We start from the raw sequence: 22,088 nt of genomic DNA, 5'->3' as shown, positions 1-22,088 counted from the left end.
GGCGCGTCTCAGAGGCCTGGGCACATCCCCGGGGCCGCCATGTGCAGGCAAGCGGCCTGCTGGCTGAGCCCCCTCCAGACGTGAGGGTGAAGGACGGCAGCACCGGCACTGCCTGCAGCCCCTGCCCTGCCGGTGGGTCCCTCCTTGGGGAGCGCAGCAGCCCCGGAGCTGGGGCCTCCCTGGCCCCACAGCACCCTCCTGCTCCAGCTGCCCACGGGCAGCAGCCAGCACAGTCCGCAGAACACCTCACCTGCCTGCGGCCCTCTGAACCCTCTGTTGCGCTAAGCAAGTGCTAGGGCAGTGTTTGAGAATTGTGGGCGAGATACCAACAAAAGCCTAATTTCACAAAAAACGATCGCAGCCACGCTCTGCCTTTCACCCTCTGAGGTACCCACGCCCATGGCGCTGCTGGGACGAGGCCCTGTACCATGGAGATGCAGGGTGAGGAGGAAGGTGACGTTTATCCAAGCACCAAAAGCGGAATCACAAGCAGCCAGCTGGGGCGTGATGGGCAAAGCTGGGTGGCTGTAATTCTGCTTTGTTTAAGAAGCGGGGAGGAAGTTTTCTCTTAGTGAGAAAAAGTGAGGAGAAATGCTCAGAAACGAGGACCTTAAGGAATGCTGCACAAATCAACTGTGCAAAATCCTCTTCCTGAAAGCGGTCTCATCAGGTCTGTCATGAATGACAAAGGCAGAGCTGTTTGCGAAACAGATTTTCACCCCATTCACTTTAAAATTTCTTTTCCCCTATTCAATACTACATCACAAAAAAGCTGGATTTCACAGTCAGACTATGCAAAATGCTTACTCCAGGTCACCCAACAGCCCGAGGAATTGAGCAGTTTATGCTACAGAAAGGGCTGGCATGGTTTTTTCCTGTAGGCAGCCTGGTTCCCAGCCCCACGGCCGGGCGCACGCAGCGGGACAGCAGCACGGCCCCATCCGCAGGGCGCTCCGTGATGGCTGCGGCCACCCCACTGCCCAGGCCTTGGGCCAGGCGCTCGGCTGCCCTGGTGGCAGCGGGGCCGGGCTCTCGGTGCCCCCGGTCACGGCCTGGCAGGGAGATGCCTGAGCAGAGCCCACGCCGCCTCCCCTGCGGCCCTGTGCTCGCCAGCCATCGCCAGCCCGCAGCCTCCCAGCCGGAGCCGGCAGCAGGGCAGGGCAGGGCAAGGTGCAAGGCACAAAGGCCTCACCACATCGAACTGGCAGTAAGCCAGCCACGAGCCAGGCAGGCAACCGGCTGAGTCCCATCTACAGCTTAGGATCCCCAGCGGAACTGAAAACACATGGCTTTTTACTCTGTAAGCTGCTGTGACGGCTTTGTTGGAATATACAAGTTACCTACGTAGTGCCCCATGACATGCTACAACTCGGACATGAGCTCAGCCAAATTCCCTTCCTGTCAGCTAACCCAGCTGCAGGGCACCCTGCTGCCGGGCACTGCCACCCCAAAGCACGGCCGCAGGTACGGGGACACGAGGCACAGGGTGTCCAGCAGTGGGTTCAAGTGGGTGACAGACCCGTTCCGTTCCAGTTCCTTGCCAAAGGAGGTAGCACGACCCTAGGTAATTAAGCAGGCCAGCTGCTGGGGAGACCAAGGCAGAATGCACAGATGTACGCTGCCATTTTCTAAACCAGCACTCCCTTCCCAAATCAGCATCTCTGCAGTCCCCGGCCCTCACCTGCTGATTTTCTGAGTCACCCTACAGCTCACAAAGCACCAGAAGCTATTAGGTCAGGCCACCTACTAGGCCTATTAGAAGTAACTGTGTGTAAGCCAGAGAAGCTAGGGTAAAAAATTTGGTAGAAAATGCTGGTTTTGAACAGAAAATAACCAAACTCACTCTCCAGTCCTACAAAGCATGAAGCTTCCCCTTGACAAGGTGTGAATCCTACCAGGCAGGGCGAGCTGAGAGTGAGCCTTCTATACCAAGGGCGTCAAGGAAACTCTCAAGACCTGAAAAACTTCTCAAGATGCATTAGACATGAGGCTAAATAAAAGGAACGTAGATTATGCACATATAGCTGCGATCTACAGATTCAGAATATTAGCAAAACACCTTATTACAAAAAAAAAAAAAAATAAATACTGGTAAGTTTAGTGTTTGTTCAAGTCAGAATAAAATATTAGGAAAAAAAAAGAAAAGAAAAGCTTAAATCTGCAGGGCTCACATTCAGGAAATCAGCTGTTCGAGCTGAAGCACAGCTGTAGTGTTCAGGAGGAAACCTCCAAAACCACAGTGTGGAGCAGAGGAGACTATAAAAAGCCTTTAGTGTAACAAGAACTGAGATGGACCGAAAAAAGCCCACCATTTCCTCGAGCCACGTACAAGTTCTAGAAGTGCACGAAGGGAAGCCTCAGGAATTGCACAGAAGTTGAACGTCACAGAGCACAGGAACTGGGCAGTGGTGTTCAAAGGGCAGCACAAAACCAATTTGCACACAATACGAAGGACAGCTTGCTACCCTGGAAGAATTTCCACTTAGCTTTTAGCCTAATGGAGCTTTTACTTTGGTGGAATAAAAGACTTGAATAAACCATTTGAAACTTTCTGTTATTAAAAATGACAATTAGAAACTTCTACAGAAACTTTTTAAAGTCAGATAAGAAATGAAATGTCAGTGTGCTCCTGGCTTATGCTTCTACATTTGCTGAGAAATTCTTGTCATTTATCTGCATAATGGCCAAGGCAAAAGAGGCAATTTGCTGCTGGATTTTCACTTTAAGCCTTGCCAAAACTGAAGAATAATCTTTTCAGTGAGGCAAAGCGAGCCAGCCTCTTCAATTCCCATACGCAGGTCCGAAGTTGTGCCTTTTATTGGGATATTGTCTACGGCTGGTGTGTAAACCCTCTTGTAGAACTGAGCCGCTGATTAAGAGCAGTATGCTAACATTCAGTCCACTCGCATGCCCCCTAAGCACTATTTCCTTTGTCTTTATTGAAAATCTCTGCAGCAGTTCTTAGCAAAGTGATCAACAACCTGGTGACTCACCTGCAGTGCTGGTTCACTCATCTGCTCCATCCTTTAAGCTGGTGTTAACACAGACACGTGTCAGGTGTCAGGCCACCTGGCTGTCCCCAGGGTAAAAAGGAAAGAAAAAAAAGGGCCACCAGATGCAACCTCCCAGTCCCCCGGGGACAATGGCCCCAGCGCCTCCCCTTCCCCCGGCAGGAAAGGGCACCAAACCAGTTCTGTCCCTGCTGCTGGCAAAGGACCAGTGAGGGCTCAAACCAACCTTTTTCCTTTACCTCTCCGCTTGCACGCAGTACCAGGTAGCGAAGTGTTTGCTCTCCAAAGGGCCCAGCGATCTCAGGAATGTCACACGCTCAGGTGCAAGGAGGCTGCTGCCCTCTGCGAGACGTGAAACGTGCCCTGGTGACGGGGCAGCAGCAGGACACAGTGAGCTTTAGGGGAAGACTGGGAGGGTTTCTGGCCGGTGACACCGGGCACTCCCCCACCAGCCCTGTGGGGCACAGCTGCTGCCCTGAGCCCCCTCGTTTGGCAGCGATAACCACAGCTGCAGCACAGGACGGGCAGTTTCCACTGAGTAACACCTGGCAGAGGTTACATGCACCAGAGGTCTCACCACAGAGCCCAACGATCACAGAAAACCTCCATTGGGCCGTCCCCTCTGAAATTACCCTACCCTGAGGACTACAGCCAGCAACAGGGAAGGGACACGGCTTGATCTTACCTTCCCGACCTGCCTCCTGTCGCTTGCAGCACTGACACGAGCTAGAGAAAAACACTGGCACCAGGCACAAAGACTTGTAACTCTCTCGTACCCAGCAGAGACTCCAACACCCGGCCTGTCCGTGAGACTGAGTGCCATCTGCTCGCCTTCTCGTGGAAGCAGCAAGTACTCACCTGCTGATCTTGGCCACGCCAGCCACTGAGCAGCCTTCCTGCTTAGGAAGAGGGGCAGCAGCAGCCCGTCACCAGGGAACAGACAGGCACTTTTCGTGGAGCAGGGGGCTTTGCTTATTTTCATTTTGACCTTCTTTTTAATGAACAGAAGGCCACTTGTAACTCCCTTCAGCTAACTGCTGCAACGTTACAGCCAAAAAGCTCCGCGACGTTTTGGCAGGGGCTTTGTACAAGGAAGAGCTCTGTGAGTATAAAATACAGAAACTACCTCACATAGCCATCAGTTAACCCTAAGCCTAGCTCAAGAAGATGCTAGGAAAACAAACAAACAAACAAACAAAAAAACACACACACACAAAAAAAAAAAACACACGGAATTTCTGAAGACAGACAGACAGGAGCTGAGAAAGGCAAAGCTGTTTTCTCCATGAGCACGAGCACTCACTGCACAAGAGCATCTCTGCCAAAGCAGACTGCTTTGGGGATGGGCACAGCGGATGCCCAGGTAAACAACTGCTTCACAAAGGCTTTACACAAGGTGCAGGAACACATCCCTTCTCTATACACTGCAGTCTTTTTACATCTATTTTTGGAAAACAGGAAAATTATTTGTTTGCAGGGATGGCCAAAATTCATCTTGGGAGACAGATGTCCTCTTTTAGTAATGCACTTCAGTTTGCATGTTTTTTTTTGGTGTTTGTGTGTGTTTTTTTTTTACTAGTCTTCCAACTGTTTTAAAGCAAACAACTTTGACTGGCTGTGTGCTCTTATTGAGACTGAGAAAAAGGTGGTTTGTTTTTCTGGTGTTTACCTTTTCTTGTTAAACTTTGTTGTTGTTACACAGAAAAGGGAAGTTCTGACCTCTCTTGCTGATGTTCAGAAGACCGCATCATGAACAAGCATGAGTCAGGAAATACGAGCTTCTGTGTTCTTTGAATTCAACAATAGTTAATCAGTGTTTGCTGCAACAGATTAAGAACAAACAGGAAGCGGAATCTGTGCAATGCTCCTTTAGCTTGAAGTTAATCTTCTAGCACATGCAGACGACATTTTACCTACCAGGGGCAACTCTGAACTCTTCTCCCCAGCACTGCAAGCAATAGATTATCGTGAATTCTGACACTGGGGGAATCTAGAGGAAAGTGAGACTACTGCCAGAGAAATCCAAATAAAATAAGTGATACTTTTCAAAAATAAGAAGAAATTGAGTGATTGTTTCAAAAGCTTGGCCACAGTTCACTTTAGTTTGTAAACAATTTCTATTCTAAGTTAGACACACAGAAGCTATAAGTTACTTTCTTTGTTTGTTTGTTTTTGTTTTTTCTTTAAAGACTGACGGTCATTTCTGGTAATATGTGAGGATGAGGATTCCTTCTATCCAGCAGCATGTGTTCAAGAGGCCTTAATTTCCACTCACTGACTAGATGTTGTAGACACAAGAGTTCATTCTCCACTCGGTGCCATCAGGCTAACCACCCACCTCTGCACACACAGCACAAGCAAATCAAGGCTGTCCTGCCTGCTGTTTCAGGTGACTTTAGAAAGCACACATTTAGGACACACAACCACCCAAGTTACCAGCTGGCTGCTTGTTCGTGTACTTCAAAACGCTGATTCTCTCAGCTCTGCAATAAACAACATTAGAAAGCTTCAATATATGCAATGACAGCCACATTGTTCTGTGTTGCACATTTTCCAAGTTTTAATAGACACAAAAGTGAGTCCATTGTACTTAAGACACTACAATGATTCCATTCTATTGCATGTCCTGCTCCAATTACATTTCTCAGAATACAGTATTGAGTAAAAGTTTGGTAGCTTTAAAATTAACAAGTTTGTGAAATCTGTAAGTAAAATAAAGCAGCAGCAATAATTTTGGGGGTTTTATCAAGAATAGCTAACTTTTAGGTAATAAATACATTCCAAGTTGTGGTTTTTGCTGTTCTCCTACTTCATTGCCGTATGACTTGTCAAATTCTCATCTTAGGTTAAGGGATCCTTAAGACTTTCCTGCCAGCCTCACGCCAGAAGAGCCGCCTAGCTCCACGTCCCGGTGCCTGTCACCTTTCACGATGGAAAGCAGAGCAATCTGACAAGGAAACCCGTCCTCCTGTCTGCGCGTGGCAACCTCCAGATTCTCCTGGGGAGCAAGTCAGGATGTTTACAGACTTCATGACACTCTAGGAGAACAGCTGTGCTCTTATCTTCTGTTACCTTGAAGAAAGTGAAAGAGGGAGAGGTTACTGCAGGCGCACAGAGCCGAGCGCAGCGGCGAGGCGCGCTCCGGCTAAGCAGAGCCTGGCACGCTGCTGCTGCCATGGCAGGACAGCACCTACAGCTTGGGAAGAAACTCGTCACGTTAGCAGAGCTAAAGAAAAAGTGGGCATTTTCTCCAAGGGAGACGTGATATGAGTTTCAGTATAATAAAGGTCTTTGCTCTCTGCCTTGAAGACCTTTTAGTCTCTACAGGTGGGTACCGTAGGCTAATCTGCCACAAGTCCCTCTATAGAGTGCCACGTGAGGAGCATCTGCTCAGTCCTGCCTCCGCTTTTCAAACTCAATCTATAAAATAGGATTATTTCCCTCCCGAGAGCAAGCCTTACAGAAGCTTTTCTAAGTACCTGCAGCTGCTCAAGACATGGACTGCTGCCCAAACCATGCTCCAGGTGAAGAGGCACAGCAGCCAAACCTTGCACCTGACTCCAGCGGTGAGACGTCCCTGCTGCCCCTCGCACGCCCCCACTCCCCACAGGTGCCCCCTTTCCACTCTGGGTGTTTGTTTGGGGCTCCACAGGACAGCAGAGCCACGGCAGCACCACACAGCAGGACGATGCCACGGCTCCCCTGCCACCCGGCCACCCAGAGGGGCTGGAACCAAGCACACAGGACCGCATCTGGGCAGTCTTTGGGCAGCAACGGCAAGGGAGATGCTCTTTCTGAATTCAGAAATGCAAAACAACACACTCCAACAGAAAGCTACCAAAAGGCAATGAAGTTTACTTCACGCTTGGCACGTGGCACTCTGGTCATTTGGCCTTCCCACTGACCACCAGCCACTGAGAGCAAGGGCAGGTGACAGGCTTCCAAAAACATCTGCTGGAGGGGGGTGCACCTGCCACAGGAAAAAGCCTCCTGTGAGAGAAGTCCCCGTCTGCACCCTGCTGCACGGTGCCTTACACACAGCCCTGCACGCCGCGGGTACCGGCAGCGGCCCCGCGAGTCAGATCAGGAGGGGAAGTCCAAAGGCAGCACCCGGCTGTCCTCCAGGACAGGAGATGCACGGAACAGCTCAGTGATAGACGTGAGAGGTGGCACCGGGATCGACACCTGTACTTCTCGATTGCAGAAGCATCGCTGCACCATGCTTCAAATGCAGTTCAGTTTGACACAGTTCAGAAGTCTGAGGAGTCCCAACACGTGTCGATGTCAAATCAACTGCACGGGCTGAGTCAAAACCAAAGGACGCGGAAGGCTAAAATCTGTGCTCCTAACAAGTGGGATCAATGCCAGGAAGCAAAAGATCAAACACTCTTAAAAGCCCCTCACAGAGCCTTGTGATTTGAAGTTCAGAACCTGATTAAACCAAGAATGCCACCAGCAGACAGCAAGATGGTCACGTTTCCAGCACTGCTGAACATGCACCAACACCTCTGCAGCCTGGGACCGAAGTGACACCAACCTGCAGCCCCAGCACCCAGAACCACTTTCAGTATTGTCTACACATTTAAGAGCACCACGAACACCTGTCCTAACAGCTGTATTTTAGAGGACTGCGATCCTTAAATCCACAAACTCAGTGTTCAGCAGAATTATCCTGCTCTGAAGAGACTGGGATGTGTCCAGGCCCTAGTACCCACAGTTAACAGAGTATAAACACATACTTACCTTTGCAAGGTAAGCTATCCACTGGCCTTCTGAGATTTTTAAGAGCACACAACTAACTCATGTGCACATTTATTATCTTCCAAAAACTTTTAGAGAGATCTCAGGACTTAGTAGGATATTCCTCAAGTGCTTTTTGTAAAAATCTGACCCTTCAGAGACAGACTTTGCCTGAGCAGAACATCCACACTCCACTGGGCAGGAGGCAGCAAGCCCCCAGGCCAGTCTCTCCCTGTGCTGACACCAGCAGTATCTGGAGGAGAGAAGCCCGGTGCCAAGCAGCCCCCAGGGGCTCAGCTCCCCGGCAGCTGATTTATCTTTTTAATTCAAATTGATTTTATTCAAAATTGAATTGAGGCTAATGCATCCCAACTTTGTCTGCGTGTGGGGACCCTGACCACAGCTCTGCCGGCAGCCCTGCTCGGCAGGCTCAGCACCTCCTGTCACCAAGCGCAGGCACCCTGCAGCCTGCCCCCGCACGGGGACACCCCGATCCCCCACCCCCGGGAAGCACAGCGTGCTGGGCACCGCACCGCGAGGGCTGCTGGCCTCGGGGAACGCCGTGCCAAAGTCCCACGGGATGGAGCCGAGGTGCTCCCCCCGCAGAGGGCCCTGCCCAGCAGCACAGCCCCGGCCGTCCCGCAGAGCCTCCCTCGTGGCAGCAGGGCAAAGAGGCCCGGTGCTTGCCGCAGCCTCGCAGCCAGCAGCCCTGCCTCCCGAAACACCGCGGGCACCAGGGCTCGGCCGGCTCCAGCGGGCCGGCAGGCAGCTGCTCCGGGACCAAACCCACCACCCAACACCTCTGCGGAGAGCCAGCACCAGGTTTAGGGCTTTCTGCTTTTAGGAAGGGCTGCCTTCCGCGTGAAGAAGGAGCTGGCATTATTGGCCTGAATCAAAACAAAGCAAGTCATCACTCATAAAGGAAATTAAACCAGTAATTTTGCTGCAATTCATTTCTTCAACTGCAGACAGCACACAGGAAACGTGTTTTTATAAAGAAAACAAGTTTGTTTGATCCTACAACAGCAAAAATCCAATGCAGATCAAACAGGACCTGGTCTGTTGGTTAGAAGCATTCATTCCTTCAGAAAATAATCAACTTAATGAAAAAAAGCCTTCATTAAAAAATACCCTGCTCTTCTCTTCCAGAGACACACGTACCGGCAGCCAAAGAGATGATGGTATAACTAATGCAAGGCAGCCAGCAGACTCAGTGTGGGAAAGGCTTCGGCACACGGTGCTGGGGACAATTTATGGCCCTCTGGTGAGACGAGGCACGAGACGAGGTGTGCTCACCCGTGTGGAGCTGGGGCCATGCACGGAGCTGGGGCCCACGCCATGCCTGCAGGGACCCAAGCACCCCGGGCTGCAGGACGCCCCCTTCGTGTGCAGCGGGACCCCGCGCCGCCCCTGCCCCGGGGAGGGAGGAGCTTTGCAGCTGGCTGCGGGGTAGGGGCTGGGGGTGGAGGGACTGCAGGGGTGAGGAGGACAAGCTCGCCAGGAACTCGGGCATCAGACACATCACTGGCATCGCTGCCTCAGATGTACGCAACCTCAGGATGCGCAGGAGCCCATAAACCAGCTAATGCAAAGCCCACGTGTTCTCTAACGGCATGTACAGAACGGAACAGATCCATCAAGCAGACTAAAACCAATAAACCAGGCACCAACTCATCTTTGTCTAGCCTGCAGGATACAGGCATGCCGCTTCTACGGCATTTTTAGGGAGAACTTAAGAGAAACCATTCCTCAGCCCACGCACTGCTCCCTTTCACACCGATCCTGATCTCAGCGCTGGGTACTTCCAGGAAAAAAAACACAACAAACACCAACAGAAACATGGATCAAGGCTCAAAAACAATGTTGCACGTTTTTCAACGTTTAAAAGCTTTCACATCTGTGTAACTACAGCAGGCACAGGACAAACTCCTGCACCTTGCCCGGAGCAGCAGGAAGGCCACCTCTGCAAGGGCTTCACCCCCGCTGCCCACTCCCAGAGCCATTAAGCCCCGGGCCCAGGGTCCCAGCCAGCCTCGCCGTGCTCACTGCAAGAGGGAAGCCCTGCTGCAGCTCTGAGTTCAAGCCAAAGTAAATAAATGGCACTCAGGAAAGGCTCCACACACGTCACTTTTACTTCTCCCAGGAAGCTGCGCTATCGGTGGGTTCTCTAAGAGGCGAGTTTCCAGGCTGCTCACCCAGATGCAGCTCTGCTGCACAGACAGGCTCTCCCTCCCTCCCAGAGCTGGGGACGGGGCTCTGCAGGCCCTGCCTTCCCCACGTGCTCTGCTGGAGGTGCCGGCTGCCCCGTGCCCCTGGCAGGCCCAGCCCGTGCAGCAGCTGGGTGCGGAGCAGCTGGGCAGGAGGGCACCCAGCCCCCTGCACAGCTCACCGGCCGCCTGGCCCGCACGCTCTGCTGCTGCAACAAGCGGCCGCCTGCAGCTTCAGCTGGGCACGGAGGTCCCTGCAGCACAGGGGAACAGCTTGTTGTTCTCCCAGGGAGAGCTGCTAAGCCCTCGGGTTTATACAAAGCTCCTTTGGCAGCTGAAGTTACAGCTCACGTAAGCAGATCGCATTCCCGGGCATCCGCGCAGCCTGCGTGCAGTTACAAATAGCTCGATGTATGGCCCGCTGGCATTTCCAAAAAACAGGCCCGCGGGAGTGGAGGGAAGGGGCCAGCAGATACCACGAGCAGGAGAAGCAGCACGGGCCGAGAGGTCTCCAAAGGCAGCGGCCACAACTGTACAGAGCCCTGAGGAGCACAGAGCCAGCAGGACAGTGCCAGGCAAGCAGCTCCAGGCACCCGGCGCCGGGTGCACGAGGGCGCAGCGCGGGCTGCTCCGGACTTGTTCTCCTGCCCTGCGTTGCTGTGCGCAGACGCTGACTGCGAGCTGCTTGAAGGAAGGCCGAGAAACAGTAATTACGTCGGGTGCTTGCTTTGAGTTGACTGAGCCATTTAGAAACCTGGCCAAGAAAAATTTCAGGCATTCATCTTCTGGGCTGAAATATTTCACATGACCAGGTGGGTGGTTTAAAGCTCCGGCTATCGCAGCAATCGCCACAGCTCCACACCAAATTCCATAACCTCTGTGCCCCTGGCAGAGCAGCCAGGAAGGGGTAAAAGGAAAAAGGGAATGATTTATGTTGCTTCATAAACTGCTGGCAAGCAGATCTGGCTGCATGCACATACAAAGCCCCGAACATCTTTGAAGGTGAAGTCATAACCCAGCGTTCCAGACCCTGCATTAGAGCTCGCTATATATAGCAGGCGGGCAGCAGGCGCTGATTTCTGCCGCACGGCGCAGCACTGCGCCTCGCTTGATGAATGGCTGAACGCACAGATACCGAGGGTCTATTAAGCTAATAGCAGTAAAATTAAAACCTTCAAGAAGCCGGTATTTTAAAGTTTAATGGTTTCACAGCCACAGCCTGGGGGCTGGGGGGAAGGGAGGGGGAGAATAAAGGGCTTTCCAGCCTGAAAAAGCAAACGAAGATACGCGCTGTAAAGCTGTTTCCAACAGAGGCACGTACCAAATTCGACAGGCGATTTTTGTGAAGAGCTTTATAACAAGGAAGGGAGGGCCGGAGAGCAAGCCCCCCGCGGCAGCCCAGTGCCCCAGCCCCTGTTGGGCTTCCTGGGGGGCAGTTGGGGGGGCACAGCTCGGCTCTCCTGCCCTGCTCCTCCTCTGCCTACAGGGCAGCATGCCGCAGCTCCCCGGCCACCACGCTCAGCGCCTTGCTACGGCAGCGGGGCTGCTTGTAAAGCCAGAAAGGAGCTGGGGTTCGTGCATCACTGAGCTGGACGACTGAAGAGCCACCAGGAGCTCAAGGAACTGGACGATTACGCAGCTGCAAGTTTAAATATGGAGGTATCATCAAAGTGAACAGAAAGCGTCATGAAAGGGAACAGGAAGCAAACAACAGCCCAGGAGGCAGCCCAGGAGGCGTTCCTGCTCTCGGAGAGCACCAGGTACAGGGCACACGGCCAGGCTGGAGCACCAAAGCACACCTGGACTGGCTCCTGGCGCTGGTCCTGCAGCCGGGCCTGCTGAGGAGCGTGCCCCGGGCACGCAGCGGGCAGCACCGCCCCGTCTCAGGAGGCTTCTCTGACAGCTGCCCCTCCGGAGATGAGTGCCGCAGCCCAGACGGGTTAGGGAAGGGCCCAGCCACGTCCAGAGACGGCATCACAGCGACACGGGGCAGGGTGCTGCGAGAGCCAGGGGAGGTGCGAGACCGCCCGCAGCACCATTTGGGAGGAACGGCATCGCCGCGGCTCAGGGAGGCCTCCCAGGCACCACGAGGCCACCTCAGCTGCTGCGGGAGGCTTCGCACCCGCTCCCTGCTCAGCCACACGCCAGCACCATGCCTCTGCTCAGCCTCTGCTCCACACCATCGGGCAGCCCCCGTCCCACAAAGCGTCAGGAAAACTCTTCCAGAGAAGAGACCACGCACACCAGCAGCACTCCGGACAGTGTGTTGGGGCCTCGAGGTGCATCTGTCCACAGCCTCCCGCAAAAGGCCGGGGATCTGGAGGCAGCGTGTGCCCCGTTCCCCTCCTGAGGAGGAGGCTGCCCTGGGGAGGTGCCCGTGGGACGGGGCAGCAGGGGAAGCACACAGCGGCACGGCCAGGTCCCGGCTGGACGCTGGCACGCTGAGCACGGCCTTGTCACCCCGGCTGGTTGTACCCGAGCCACCCCATACCCAGAGCCCACAGCAGGGCTGCGAGGTGCGAGGCTCCCCAGGAGCAGCCCAGCTCCCAGCACTGACAGCAGGCAGGGGCTCAGCCACGTTCAGCCACCAGCCAAAAGTGTCTCTGCAGCACCAGGCCCGGGGCAGCCGTGCACGGGGTCTCTGTACAGGAGATACGAGGCAGAAGCTACAGGGCAGCATGACGACGAGCTCAGGGGGCATTTTTCTGCTGGCTGTACTCCAAACACACATTGTGTCTTCTGAATGTGACTTTGACAGGCTGCTGCTCTGCCTGCTGATCTCCTGGAAACCTTGTTTTACCAGCCAGCTAGCGACAGGCTTTCAATAAAGCACGCTGAATAATAAAAACAGAATAATAAAACACAAAATGATCACACCAGCTTTTCCAACCCCAAACAAATGTTGTTTGTAAAATCCAGTCCCTTCCAGGTCCATAGGCATTGACAGATGTACCTGGATTGTTTGGTCATTTTCCCAGTGGTTACCCCACGCACTCTGCAGAGCAGCACCCTGTGCCGGAGGACAGAAGATGCACAAGGTGCCAGCAGCCACAAAGCTCTGCCATGCCCACGAGGACCAGGAGCAGCACTAGCCCAGCGCAGGTGCTGGATGCATCTCCTGCACTCCTGCTCCTCGTCTGCTCACAAGGACCGGCCCTTCTCGCGCAGCTGCTGCTGAAGTGGCAGCACAGCAGATTTTACAGTGTCAAGGTGCAAAAGTGCCAGCCAGATGCCTGCTCTTGGGAACATTTAATTGTTGCTCAAATGTCCAATGTCCTAGTCCTGGGACTAAGAAATTGCAAACGTCAGCAAAAACTTAAGTTACGCCCTTCAGGGAAGAACAGTCGATTAGCAGCCAGTAGGAACATCTCAGTTCGACCCCAGAACACCCGAGGGAAGCAGCACCATCCAGTCCTCCCGACAGCACAGCACAGGTACAGGGCAAGGCCCCGAAACAACGAGCTGCCAGGCAGTGACGTACCGAGACACCGGGCTCGCTGGTCTAACAGGAAAACTGAGTAAACGTGACACATGCGGGAGGTGGGAAGTGGCTCTGTTCTGCTTTTCTAGTTTTCTTCTGAGTGCAGGCAGTTGTTATCCAATTACCGTGTGATTTCCAGGCAGGCAGACCGGGCTGGCACTCAGACACGAGCACGGCAGAAAACCCCGCTCAGCAAGCCCAGGAAGGAGGCCGAGGAAGCAGCAATATGCATGAAATGTACCTGGACAGCCAGGTGCACGGGGAGGTCTGGCTGCAGAGCACAGAGGGAAGGCAGGGTCTGGCCCAGCCCTGCCCAGCCCACCGTTCCCTCACACATCACCTTCTTCCCCTCCCTTTACAGACCTGTCCTATCCCTCCTGCTGTGCCTGCTGTAATCCGGGTCTCCTCTGGAGCAAGTGCTTCCTTTCCTCCTCGGGGCCTCGCTTGTCACCTCTCACCCTGCACCACCGCTAGCATCACGTCGGCAGCGGTCCCGCTGGCAGGAAGGGGCCGTGTTTGCCTTAGGCTAACGTCACCGGGAAGCATCCTCATTTCAACCTCCAGGCTGCGGCCAAAAGGAGCAAAAAAAGTCCCAAGGTTCCCACTCTGCACGGACTGACGGGCACGGCCAACCTGCTCTGAAGCATCAGGTGCCGCCTCACCCTGCCCCTTGTCCTCCCCAGCAGCCAGCAGTGGCACGGCAGCAGCAAAGCTCTACCCGGGCAGAAAGCTGCCAGCAGCAGCCACAACATCCCCCTGCTGACACGGCCCCACTGCAGGCAGAAACCCAGCGGGGTCAGCTCAGAGGACAAAGCTCTGCTGCTCCTTCCAGTCGCAGTTCAGGAAGGAGCCGTGGGTTGTGACCATTTTTCTTTGGCTGGCAAGGACAGCACATTCGGGGCATCGGGTTTATTTATACTCCTGATCTAGCTAATACGAATTTGGGCTCAGTCCAAACACTCTCAATAAAATAAAGCCTTTAGCCGGAGTTAAGCAGCATTTGAAGAGGCAGGATCAAGGATGAAGCTTAAATGCTGCTGCAGCCATACACTCGTACTTGCCCGAGCGCCCAGCTGTCCAGCCCCGTGAGCCCAGGGGAGGCACGTGCCACACTCTCACTGCGTGCTCAGGCCAAGCTTGCTGGGATGGAATAACGCCATCGAAGCGAGTCCTTCATCCCTCTCAAGCAAACAGCGAAGCCCCACGGCAGAGGGTACAGAAAGTCCTTCCCCCCGACAGGATTAGGAGAGCACTGGCCATCACAGCCCCACTGCCTGCTCCCATACAGAGCAGTGAAAGAGTCAATGGCAGGAGCAGCTCTGGCGTGTGCACAGCCCTTCTGGCATGAGAGAGAAAACTTAGGGAAAAGCTTATGGCACAGCACAGTGAACCGATAAAAACCCTCCCCAGGACACTACATGAAGCTAGAGCTCTGACAACGAGACTCTTCCTAATTAGCTATGGTTTTCAGATAACAAGTTACTGCATTGCCTGGTTTAACAGTATCACAGATGAGGCTTTATCTAGATACCAACAGCTGGAAGGCAACAAAACAATTCTGGACCTTTCTCAAGCTGATGGTATTTTCCCCGGGGACCTCACTGAGGGCAGCACAGTGTGCAGCATCAGCTAAGGTTACGCGTGGTGGCCCCATTCCCAGTCACAGCACGTCCTGCTTCTACAGGCACCACATTTCCACCCTGGGCAGTTTTTATTTTATTGACCAGGAAGGAGTCCCATCCCACTCTGTGCCTGCAACCAGTAACAGCAAACTATGGAGGCGTTAGAAGGAATCAGCTCCCGCTTTCTGTCCTCACAGAGGCTGCAGGTGAGGACCAGAAGTGCTGCGTTTGATGATCCAGGCCAGTCCCCACCATTTCAGACAGGAGCCACACAACTGCTGCGAGCAGCATTCCCCCACAGAGGCAGCTTACAGGCTGGCATGCTGATCAGTCAGATAAAGCCTCCCTCACAACTAAGCACCACGGGGGAGCACTAAATGCAAGGGGGGCAAAGGGCCTCCACGAGCACGTAACTGTTGTGGTAACTGCTTGGTACCAGCACCCACATACGGCACGTGTCATCTCAACCCCAAGACGTTCCAGTTCTTTGAACCAGGCAGTTCAAAACACGGCCTAGAGGCTGTCAGTCCTCCCACCACACGGGATTAGTCCTATCGCAAGCGAATTATCATCGATACTCACCACATCCTAACTGCAAACAGCTCTAACACGTTGCTATAATACTACTACTGCTTCCTCACAGTGCCAATCGCTTCGTGCGCCCCCCCGAGCCCCGGGGCTCCCGTTCCCATGGCCCTCCCAAAGTTTTGGAGCTAACGGCTCTTATCACCTCTGAAATTGCCACCACCAACTCACACCCAGGCTTTTAAGTTTAATAACTGCCGACCTCATTTTTTTAATGGAAAAATAAATGCAAACAGTGGAACGTTGGTTAAAAAACACAAGGAGGTTTTTTCCATGGGCAGCATTAGTCCAGCAAGCACTCACCTGATACTGGCGACAAAGTTATGTTTCAAACTGTGTTAAGAGATCTCTTATTTCTGGAGTCAGATGCTCTACTGCCTTCGCAGCTTCTGTGATAGCTTTCCGATACATCCCTTTCTTCTTGCGATTAAATCTCAGTTTAAAAAACTCAGAGAAAGGAGAGAGTTTTGAAACAGATAAGAACGAAGTCGTTGGAGAACCAAACCATGACACTTTCGCTTCTCGCCATGAAGGCTCCCCGTTTTCCTTCTGGCTAAGGTTTATGTCCAGAACACGTGCCGGCCACCACGGAAATCCATGAATTTTACCCCAAACAATGTCCCCCACTGCAACAGTTCTTCCATCCTCGGTGACGCATTTAGACACGCTCTGGGTATGCAGCCTAACTGTTAAGGGGGGCACAATTTTACGCTCATCTTTTGAAGATGAAGAGACAGACGCGTCATCACCAGGCAAAAAGTCACACATTTCTGGTGATGTTACTTCTGAACTAGAGGACTTGGATTCATCTAGACTGTCGTTACTACACACCGATAAACTAGAAGAGTCTGCTTTTCTTTTCCGGTAATTCATGAGGAAAGCCAGGTTATCGTGTCCATCTTTGCCCTGGGGAAACCTTTTGAAGTCATCGTCTTCTCCTGAACTCCCTGAAGAGATCTCAGCTAAGCCCCTCTCTGTGGATTCCTCGTTGTAAAAGGCGGCAGGGTTGGTCTCCCTGCTGTTCTGGAGGACGTTTATCTCATCAATAAGTTCTGCTTTATAAATTGAAACGCTCTGACCGTCATTGATGCGATGGGGCTTCAGCCTTATCTTTGGAGGTGGAACATCCGCGCTGGAATGCACCGGCCGCGTCAGCTTCAGCTTTGGAATGGAAGCAAGCTGGCTGCCTGCCGACTTGTCCGTTAAACATTTGGTTTCTTGACATCGCTCAGAGTCGGGGATCTCCTCTTGGTCCTCCTCTCCGTTCTGCGGTACTCGCTCCGGGCAGAACGGTTTGACTGAGCCGTGGACCCGGGAAGGGATTTTTACCACCTCGCCTTTTCCTTGCGGAGTACTGTAGGATATCTTTATGACCGGTGTTCGGTGCACTAGCTCCCCAGAAAATTTGTCATCCTCTCTCTTTTCTCTCTTGTTCCTTTTCTCCGCGTAGTCGGAGTCACTGTGCTTTTTCTGCTCTTTGTCCTGACTGTTCAGCTTCCTCCTCGTTTTAGCGTTCTGCCTCGCCGTGTTTTCCTCCTCGGGGTTCAGGGTGTTTTTACACTTCTCACAGAGCACCTGCCTGGGCCGCAGCCTGATGGTGCTCATGATGAGCCTTCCCGGGTCTCTGTTCCGCGACAAACGCCTCCTTGTCCTCTTTATAGTCCGCGGCGGCGGCTGCGGCACCCACTGGTGGTACGTGTGCCGCAGCCACAGCGGGCGAGGAAAGGGAGCTCCCTCGAAGTAGGGCGGGTAGGGAGGGATGCTGCCGGGCGGGGGCAGGAGCGGGGGCACTTGCTCATCCCCGCTGCCCCTGGGGGGCTTCCCAGCGCCGGGCTGCGGCTCCGTCTCGCCCCGCGCAGCGTCTCCGCCGTCGGCAACCCCGTTAGCGCAGGCGCTGGCAGGAGGCTCCTCTTGCTTCGGGAGGGAGGACGGAAGACAGAAGAGCCCAGACCTAAAAACGGGGCGAGAAGGGCAGGGAGGGAAAGAGACAAAGAGTCAGGTGTTTGACAGACGCTTCTCGGGGCAGACTGCGACAAGCGTGCTAGCTCCCAAGAACACACGAAACTTCGACATGCTAATAGTGCAACTTTTCCTCCTTTAGGGCAGGGCAACCAATTCTGCTGCTGAAAGAAATCACAGCGTTTGAGTTCAGGAAAGGTGTCCTGCTGCTCTGCCAGACAAGGCGTGGAGATCAACGTCTCTTTCCACATACCGTTTACACAGAAAAGGAGTTTTGCTCTAAGAAGGTCTAAGTTTTATCAGGCAAAGCAGTTTATTTTATCAGCAGGCTGGTAAAGCCAGAGGGCAGCCTGTGATACAGATTGAGCAAGCCCTCTGGCAACTATTAAAGCTCCTTTCTCCACACTGCACTTTTGTGGCTGATTTTCAGCTTCTCCTTCAAAACCCAACAGCTTGGTTTTGTGGCACATCCCACACCCTCACGCCCCAGGTTCACCAGTACACAGTCCTGTTCTCCCCAGGTATTCTGCACACCTGACCAGTTGTTAAAATAAGAAACACGCTGCTGCTTCCGAAGAGCAGGATTAAGCGTGATGCTGCACTCACTGCTGCTCAGTGCCCGGTTCCATTACGGGCTGTCCAAGCCCAGGCACCGTATCTTGCCCAGACCCTGCCATAAGCAAATCCTCCAAAACACCAGGGCTCATAACCACGCTTCTTGTCTCTGGGCTTCTGCACAGGAACGTATGGTCTTAGCCTGACGATCAGAAATGCTGTGCTAGCGCAGCGCTTCACCACACACCTGCCCCCAAACGGGCAGCACTCGCTAGCTGGGCCTTGCAGAGACCCGCAGCGAGCTGCCCCAGCACCTCCCGTGACTGGAACGCTGATGGACGAGCCATGGCCACGGAGCAGAGACAGCTTTAGCTCCGGCTGCCACGATCCCCACTGGCCCTCCCGTCATTTCCGTGTAATTCCCAGAAGAACCCCTCCTCAAACAACAGGGGGATTGCCCGGAGACTGGCAACCACTGCCCAGAGAAGAGGAGTTTAAGGCACCCCCAATCACACATCCTGACTTTAAAAATCAGTGTTACTGGGTTGCAGAGCAGGAGGGGCCTCCTCCCTCCACCCAGGTGCTGGGGCTGACAGCACCTTTCCCAGCCTTGGCCTCGGGCTGCATTGCTTTGCTGCAGAAAGATGCTAAAATACCTAAAATACCACCTGCCCTCACCAGGCACGGACAAGAACACCTCTCCTTCCCAGAAGCATCAGCAGAGAGCAGTTACCGATGGCCACATACCAACCTCATTCCTGTGAAGACTCTGAAGTTTAAGGCTAGGCTTACATCAATTAAACAGAGGCATTAATCTGATCCTGGCACCAAGTCACTGCTCTTCTCCAGCTGAAACAAAAAGGTTAGGCGAGTCACCTGCACCCTGACACGAGAAGCCCCTTCCCATTACTCGAAGAGTAAGACAGCAGGAGCACGGACTGACCAACAGGCGGGGAGCTCCACGTTGGATTGCTAGAGAGTCGAGGGGACTGAACTGCTGAAACGGCAAGGTTTGGAAGATAATTTTGTTGTAAGATTTTTTCTCTTTTAAAACAGAGACAATCGAGAACGTAGGTATCTTTCAGACGACAACCAAGCAAGCACACTTTGTGCAGCCAAAGATATCAGCACAGTCCATAAAACAACTGGGAGCGGTCCCACTGCCGAAGCTCTGGCTATAAATTTTGGTTATTTCGTGCAACAAATCTGTCCAATTCAGCCGCAGCAGGGAACAGCACGAGAGGAACCCCCTCTGCTCAGCAGGTGGACACCATCCCGGCCTCCCCTGCTCCTGAGCCCTGCTGGGGCCCGCTGCCCACAGGCTGCCCCAGCTCCCTCCCCACAACCCGGTGCCCGGTGGGGGCACGGCACCGGGGGCAGCTGCGGTGCTGAGGGACGGCAACTTTCTGTGAAGGACACGGGGGGCTGGCAGCAGGCTGCCCCCAGCCCCTCTTGGTCAGGCAGCTCCAGGCTCACATGGAGCCGAGGGGAGGAGAAGCAGCAGCCTGGTGTCCCCCGCCACCTGCAGCTCATCTGGGCGGCACACGGGGGTCCCGCAGCCCTGCGGGAAGCTGCCCCAGCCCAGCTGGCCCCGGAGGCCAGGCCAGCAGCTCCTCTCGCGGCAGGGTGGGTGCCTGTGCTCAGAAGGGGGCCTTGCTGTGAGCCCCCAGCTCCGTGCCGTGGCCAGCAGCCTGCTCCCAGCGGCCGCGTGTCACCGCTGCCCAGTGCCGGCCTCCGGCCCCTTTTGTTCGTGCTGGAGGCAGCTCTGAGGGCTGAAGCAGCCCCGAGACACCCTGCCCCTGCCAGCCTCCTGCCAGCCTCCTGCCACCCGGGCTGCTTTCAGTCCCTGTGCCCAGCAGTGCCCGTCCCGTGGCCATGAGGTGCCCGGGGAGGTGCGAGGCTTCCCCAGCCCGGCTGTGGGGCCAGGCCCCGCGGTCCTGTCCCGACGCTGCCTCTCGTACGGGCACAGCTCTGCAGGAGGATTTCCCCTCGCTGCTCCTCCGCCTCCTGCACACCGAGAAGTGCCCGGTCTGGCACGCTTTGCTTTCCAACAGCGGCGTGCTTTTCCCTGAAGGAGAGCCACTCGTTCCAGCAGCCTTCCCCACAGCCCCCTGCCTTTTGTTCACCCCTGGATGCAGCTCGCGTGCTTCTGATACCTGCTTGCAGTCACTGTCGGTTCTGCTCACCAGGAGCCATCCAACTGAGACCATGATGCGAGGGCTCTCGTGTGAGGGGCAGAGCAGCGCAGGGCGCTCACACAGGCACCGAGCTGGCGCTGGGCGAGCCCTCAGCCCGCCCGTGACCCCCACCCCGGGGCAGGCGGCTCACGGATTACAGATTACGGATTACAGATTATGGATTACGGATTACGTTACCCCAACCCGGCCTCCCCGTGGAAGGGAAGGCGCTGCCCTCAGACCTATACTGGTGCATAATTAAAAAAAAACAACTCACTACGGGTTGAGCTACCCCAGGATCGCCGCGCCTCGCTACCGGCACGGCCAGCGCGGGGAGGGGAGCCCTGAGGGGAGCCCTGAGGGGAGCCGTGCCCCCCCCCCACACCCCCCCCCCCCGCTCCCCCCGCCGCCCCGTACTTGCTGTCGCAGTCGATGAGCACCCCTGCGAAGCGGCGCTGCCCGCAGCTGAGGCTGACCAGCAGCGTGTCGCCCAGCGCCTGCTCCACGCGCACCGCCAGCCACGCGCCCACCCGCGGCGCCCCCGCCCGCTCCGCCTCGGCCGCCGCCTCCGCCTCCGCCTCCGCCATGCTGCCGGGCCCAGCGCCGCGCCGCAAGATGGCGTCACCGCGCCCCGCGTCACGGGGGCGGGCAGGGGAGGGGCGGGAGGGGCCGCGCGCACGTGCGGGGGCGGGGCCGGGGTGGGGGGCGGGGGCGGGGCTCTGCCCCCCTCAGGGGGCTGTGAGGGGCCTCAGGGCGGCGCCACAGGGGCGCTGTGAGGGGACAGCTCCATGGGCAGTTAGAGCGCGTTTGTCATTGTTAGAGGCTACAAGTTGCTAAATGCAGTCAGGAATACGGAGATCTTTGTCATTCCCATCTTCTGAAGGAAATACTTCATGCTTCTGCAACTCCAGGCTCTCAGAACTTCCTACTGGAAAGCACACTCTTAGTCTGCAGTCCCAGGGAACCCGCTAGAAGCTCTCCTGTGGAGGCCATAAAGCGATGCTGGCGTAGTTGTGCTAGCTTGGTCTGCAGGTCTGCAACCTTGGATTTAAAAATAAACAAATAGAGAATGGGCACATAGTCACATGGAGTTACAAACAGCTCTCCGTTCACCAGAACCCCCACCTCCCCCTAATGAAAACCAGCCCTCGCTGCCCCTGCTGCGCACAGCAGTGCTGGCAGTTCCCCTGGGGAATCCTGTTTCTGGAGGAACTGTGACAGCAGAATTCAGTCAGGAGATAGGACTCCTCCGCCAGTCAGGGCTGTCAAGACTCATCAATGCATGTTTGGAAACCAAAAGGGCAGATTCCCCATGGAAATAGGCAGGGCAACCAAGCCACCCAGAGCTGCAACCACATCCACCCGGAGCTGTGCCCCCAGCGCGAGCACACAGCCCCCGGAGCGCTCAGGGAACACGGTTTGGGGCATGGGGAGCCCCTGAGAAGTCCCCTCCTAAATGTCACGTTGTCATCCCTGGCTCCTGCACCTCCACCTTGAGGAATGAGCTCCATGTTGGGAGCGCAGGGTTTGCGTTTGGCTGTGCGTGGCGTTACGCAGCAGGGTAATTATAGAACAGTGTCATGATTTCCTGGCACAGGGACAGACTTGGCGCACTGCGTGGAGCTTGTTTGCCCTGTTATGTATAGTATGGGGAATGCGCCTCATGTGCACTACATCACTGGTTTTGAGGCCAAAAGATGCTTTGAATAACATCAGGATTTCCTTTTTTTCTAAAAATGCGGGTGCTATAA

The 22,088-nt window shown here is 54.7% G+C and overlaps 1 protein-coding gene across 1 annotated transcript; it reads right to left on the bottom strand.

Annotated features, from left to right (window-relative positions):
* Positions 1-5,552: 5,552 nt before the first annotated feature.
* PWWP2B (PWWP domain containing 2B) lies at positions 5,553-20,924 on the bottom strand. The gene is made up of 3 exons (XM_032191248.1): positions 20,755-20,924; positions 15,950-17,597; positions 5,553-6,083 (listed from the first exon to the last, which is right to left on the bottom strand). Exons 1-2 carry the CDS (start codon positions 20,922-20,924, stop codon positions 15,968-15,970), a joined length of 1,800 nt encoding a protein of 599 aa, XP_032047139.1. The 3' UTR covers positions 5,553-6,083; positions 15,950-15,967.
* Between the last annotated feature and the right edge of the window lie 1,164 nt (positions 20,925-22,088).

This window comes from Aythya fuligula, chromosome 7, assembly GCF_009819795.1.
Source record: "Aythya fuligula isolate bAytFul2 chromosome 7, bAytFul2.pri, whole genome shotgun sequence".
Taxonomy (NCBI): domain Eukaryota; kingdom Metazoa; phylum Chordata; class Aves; order Anseriformes; family Anatidae; genus Aythya; species Aythya fuligula.
Note: the sequence above shows the minus strand (reverse complement) of the source record. Positions and strands in the feature narration are given on the sequence as shown.

Coding starts and splice junctions, on each gene's coding strand:
- PWWP2B (XM_032191248.1), bottom strand. CDS start 20,924: ATGGCGGAGGCGGAGGCGGAGGCGGCGGCCGAGGCGGAGCGGGCGGGG. Junction 17,598..20,754: donor CTCATCGACTGCGACAGCAA/GTACGGGGCGGC, acceptor CCCCGTTTTTAG/GTCTGGGCTCTTCTGTCTTC.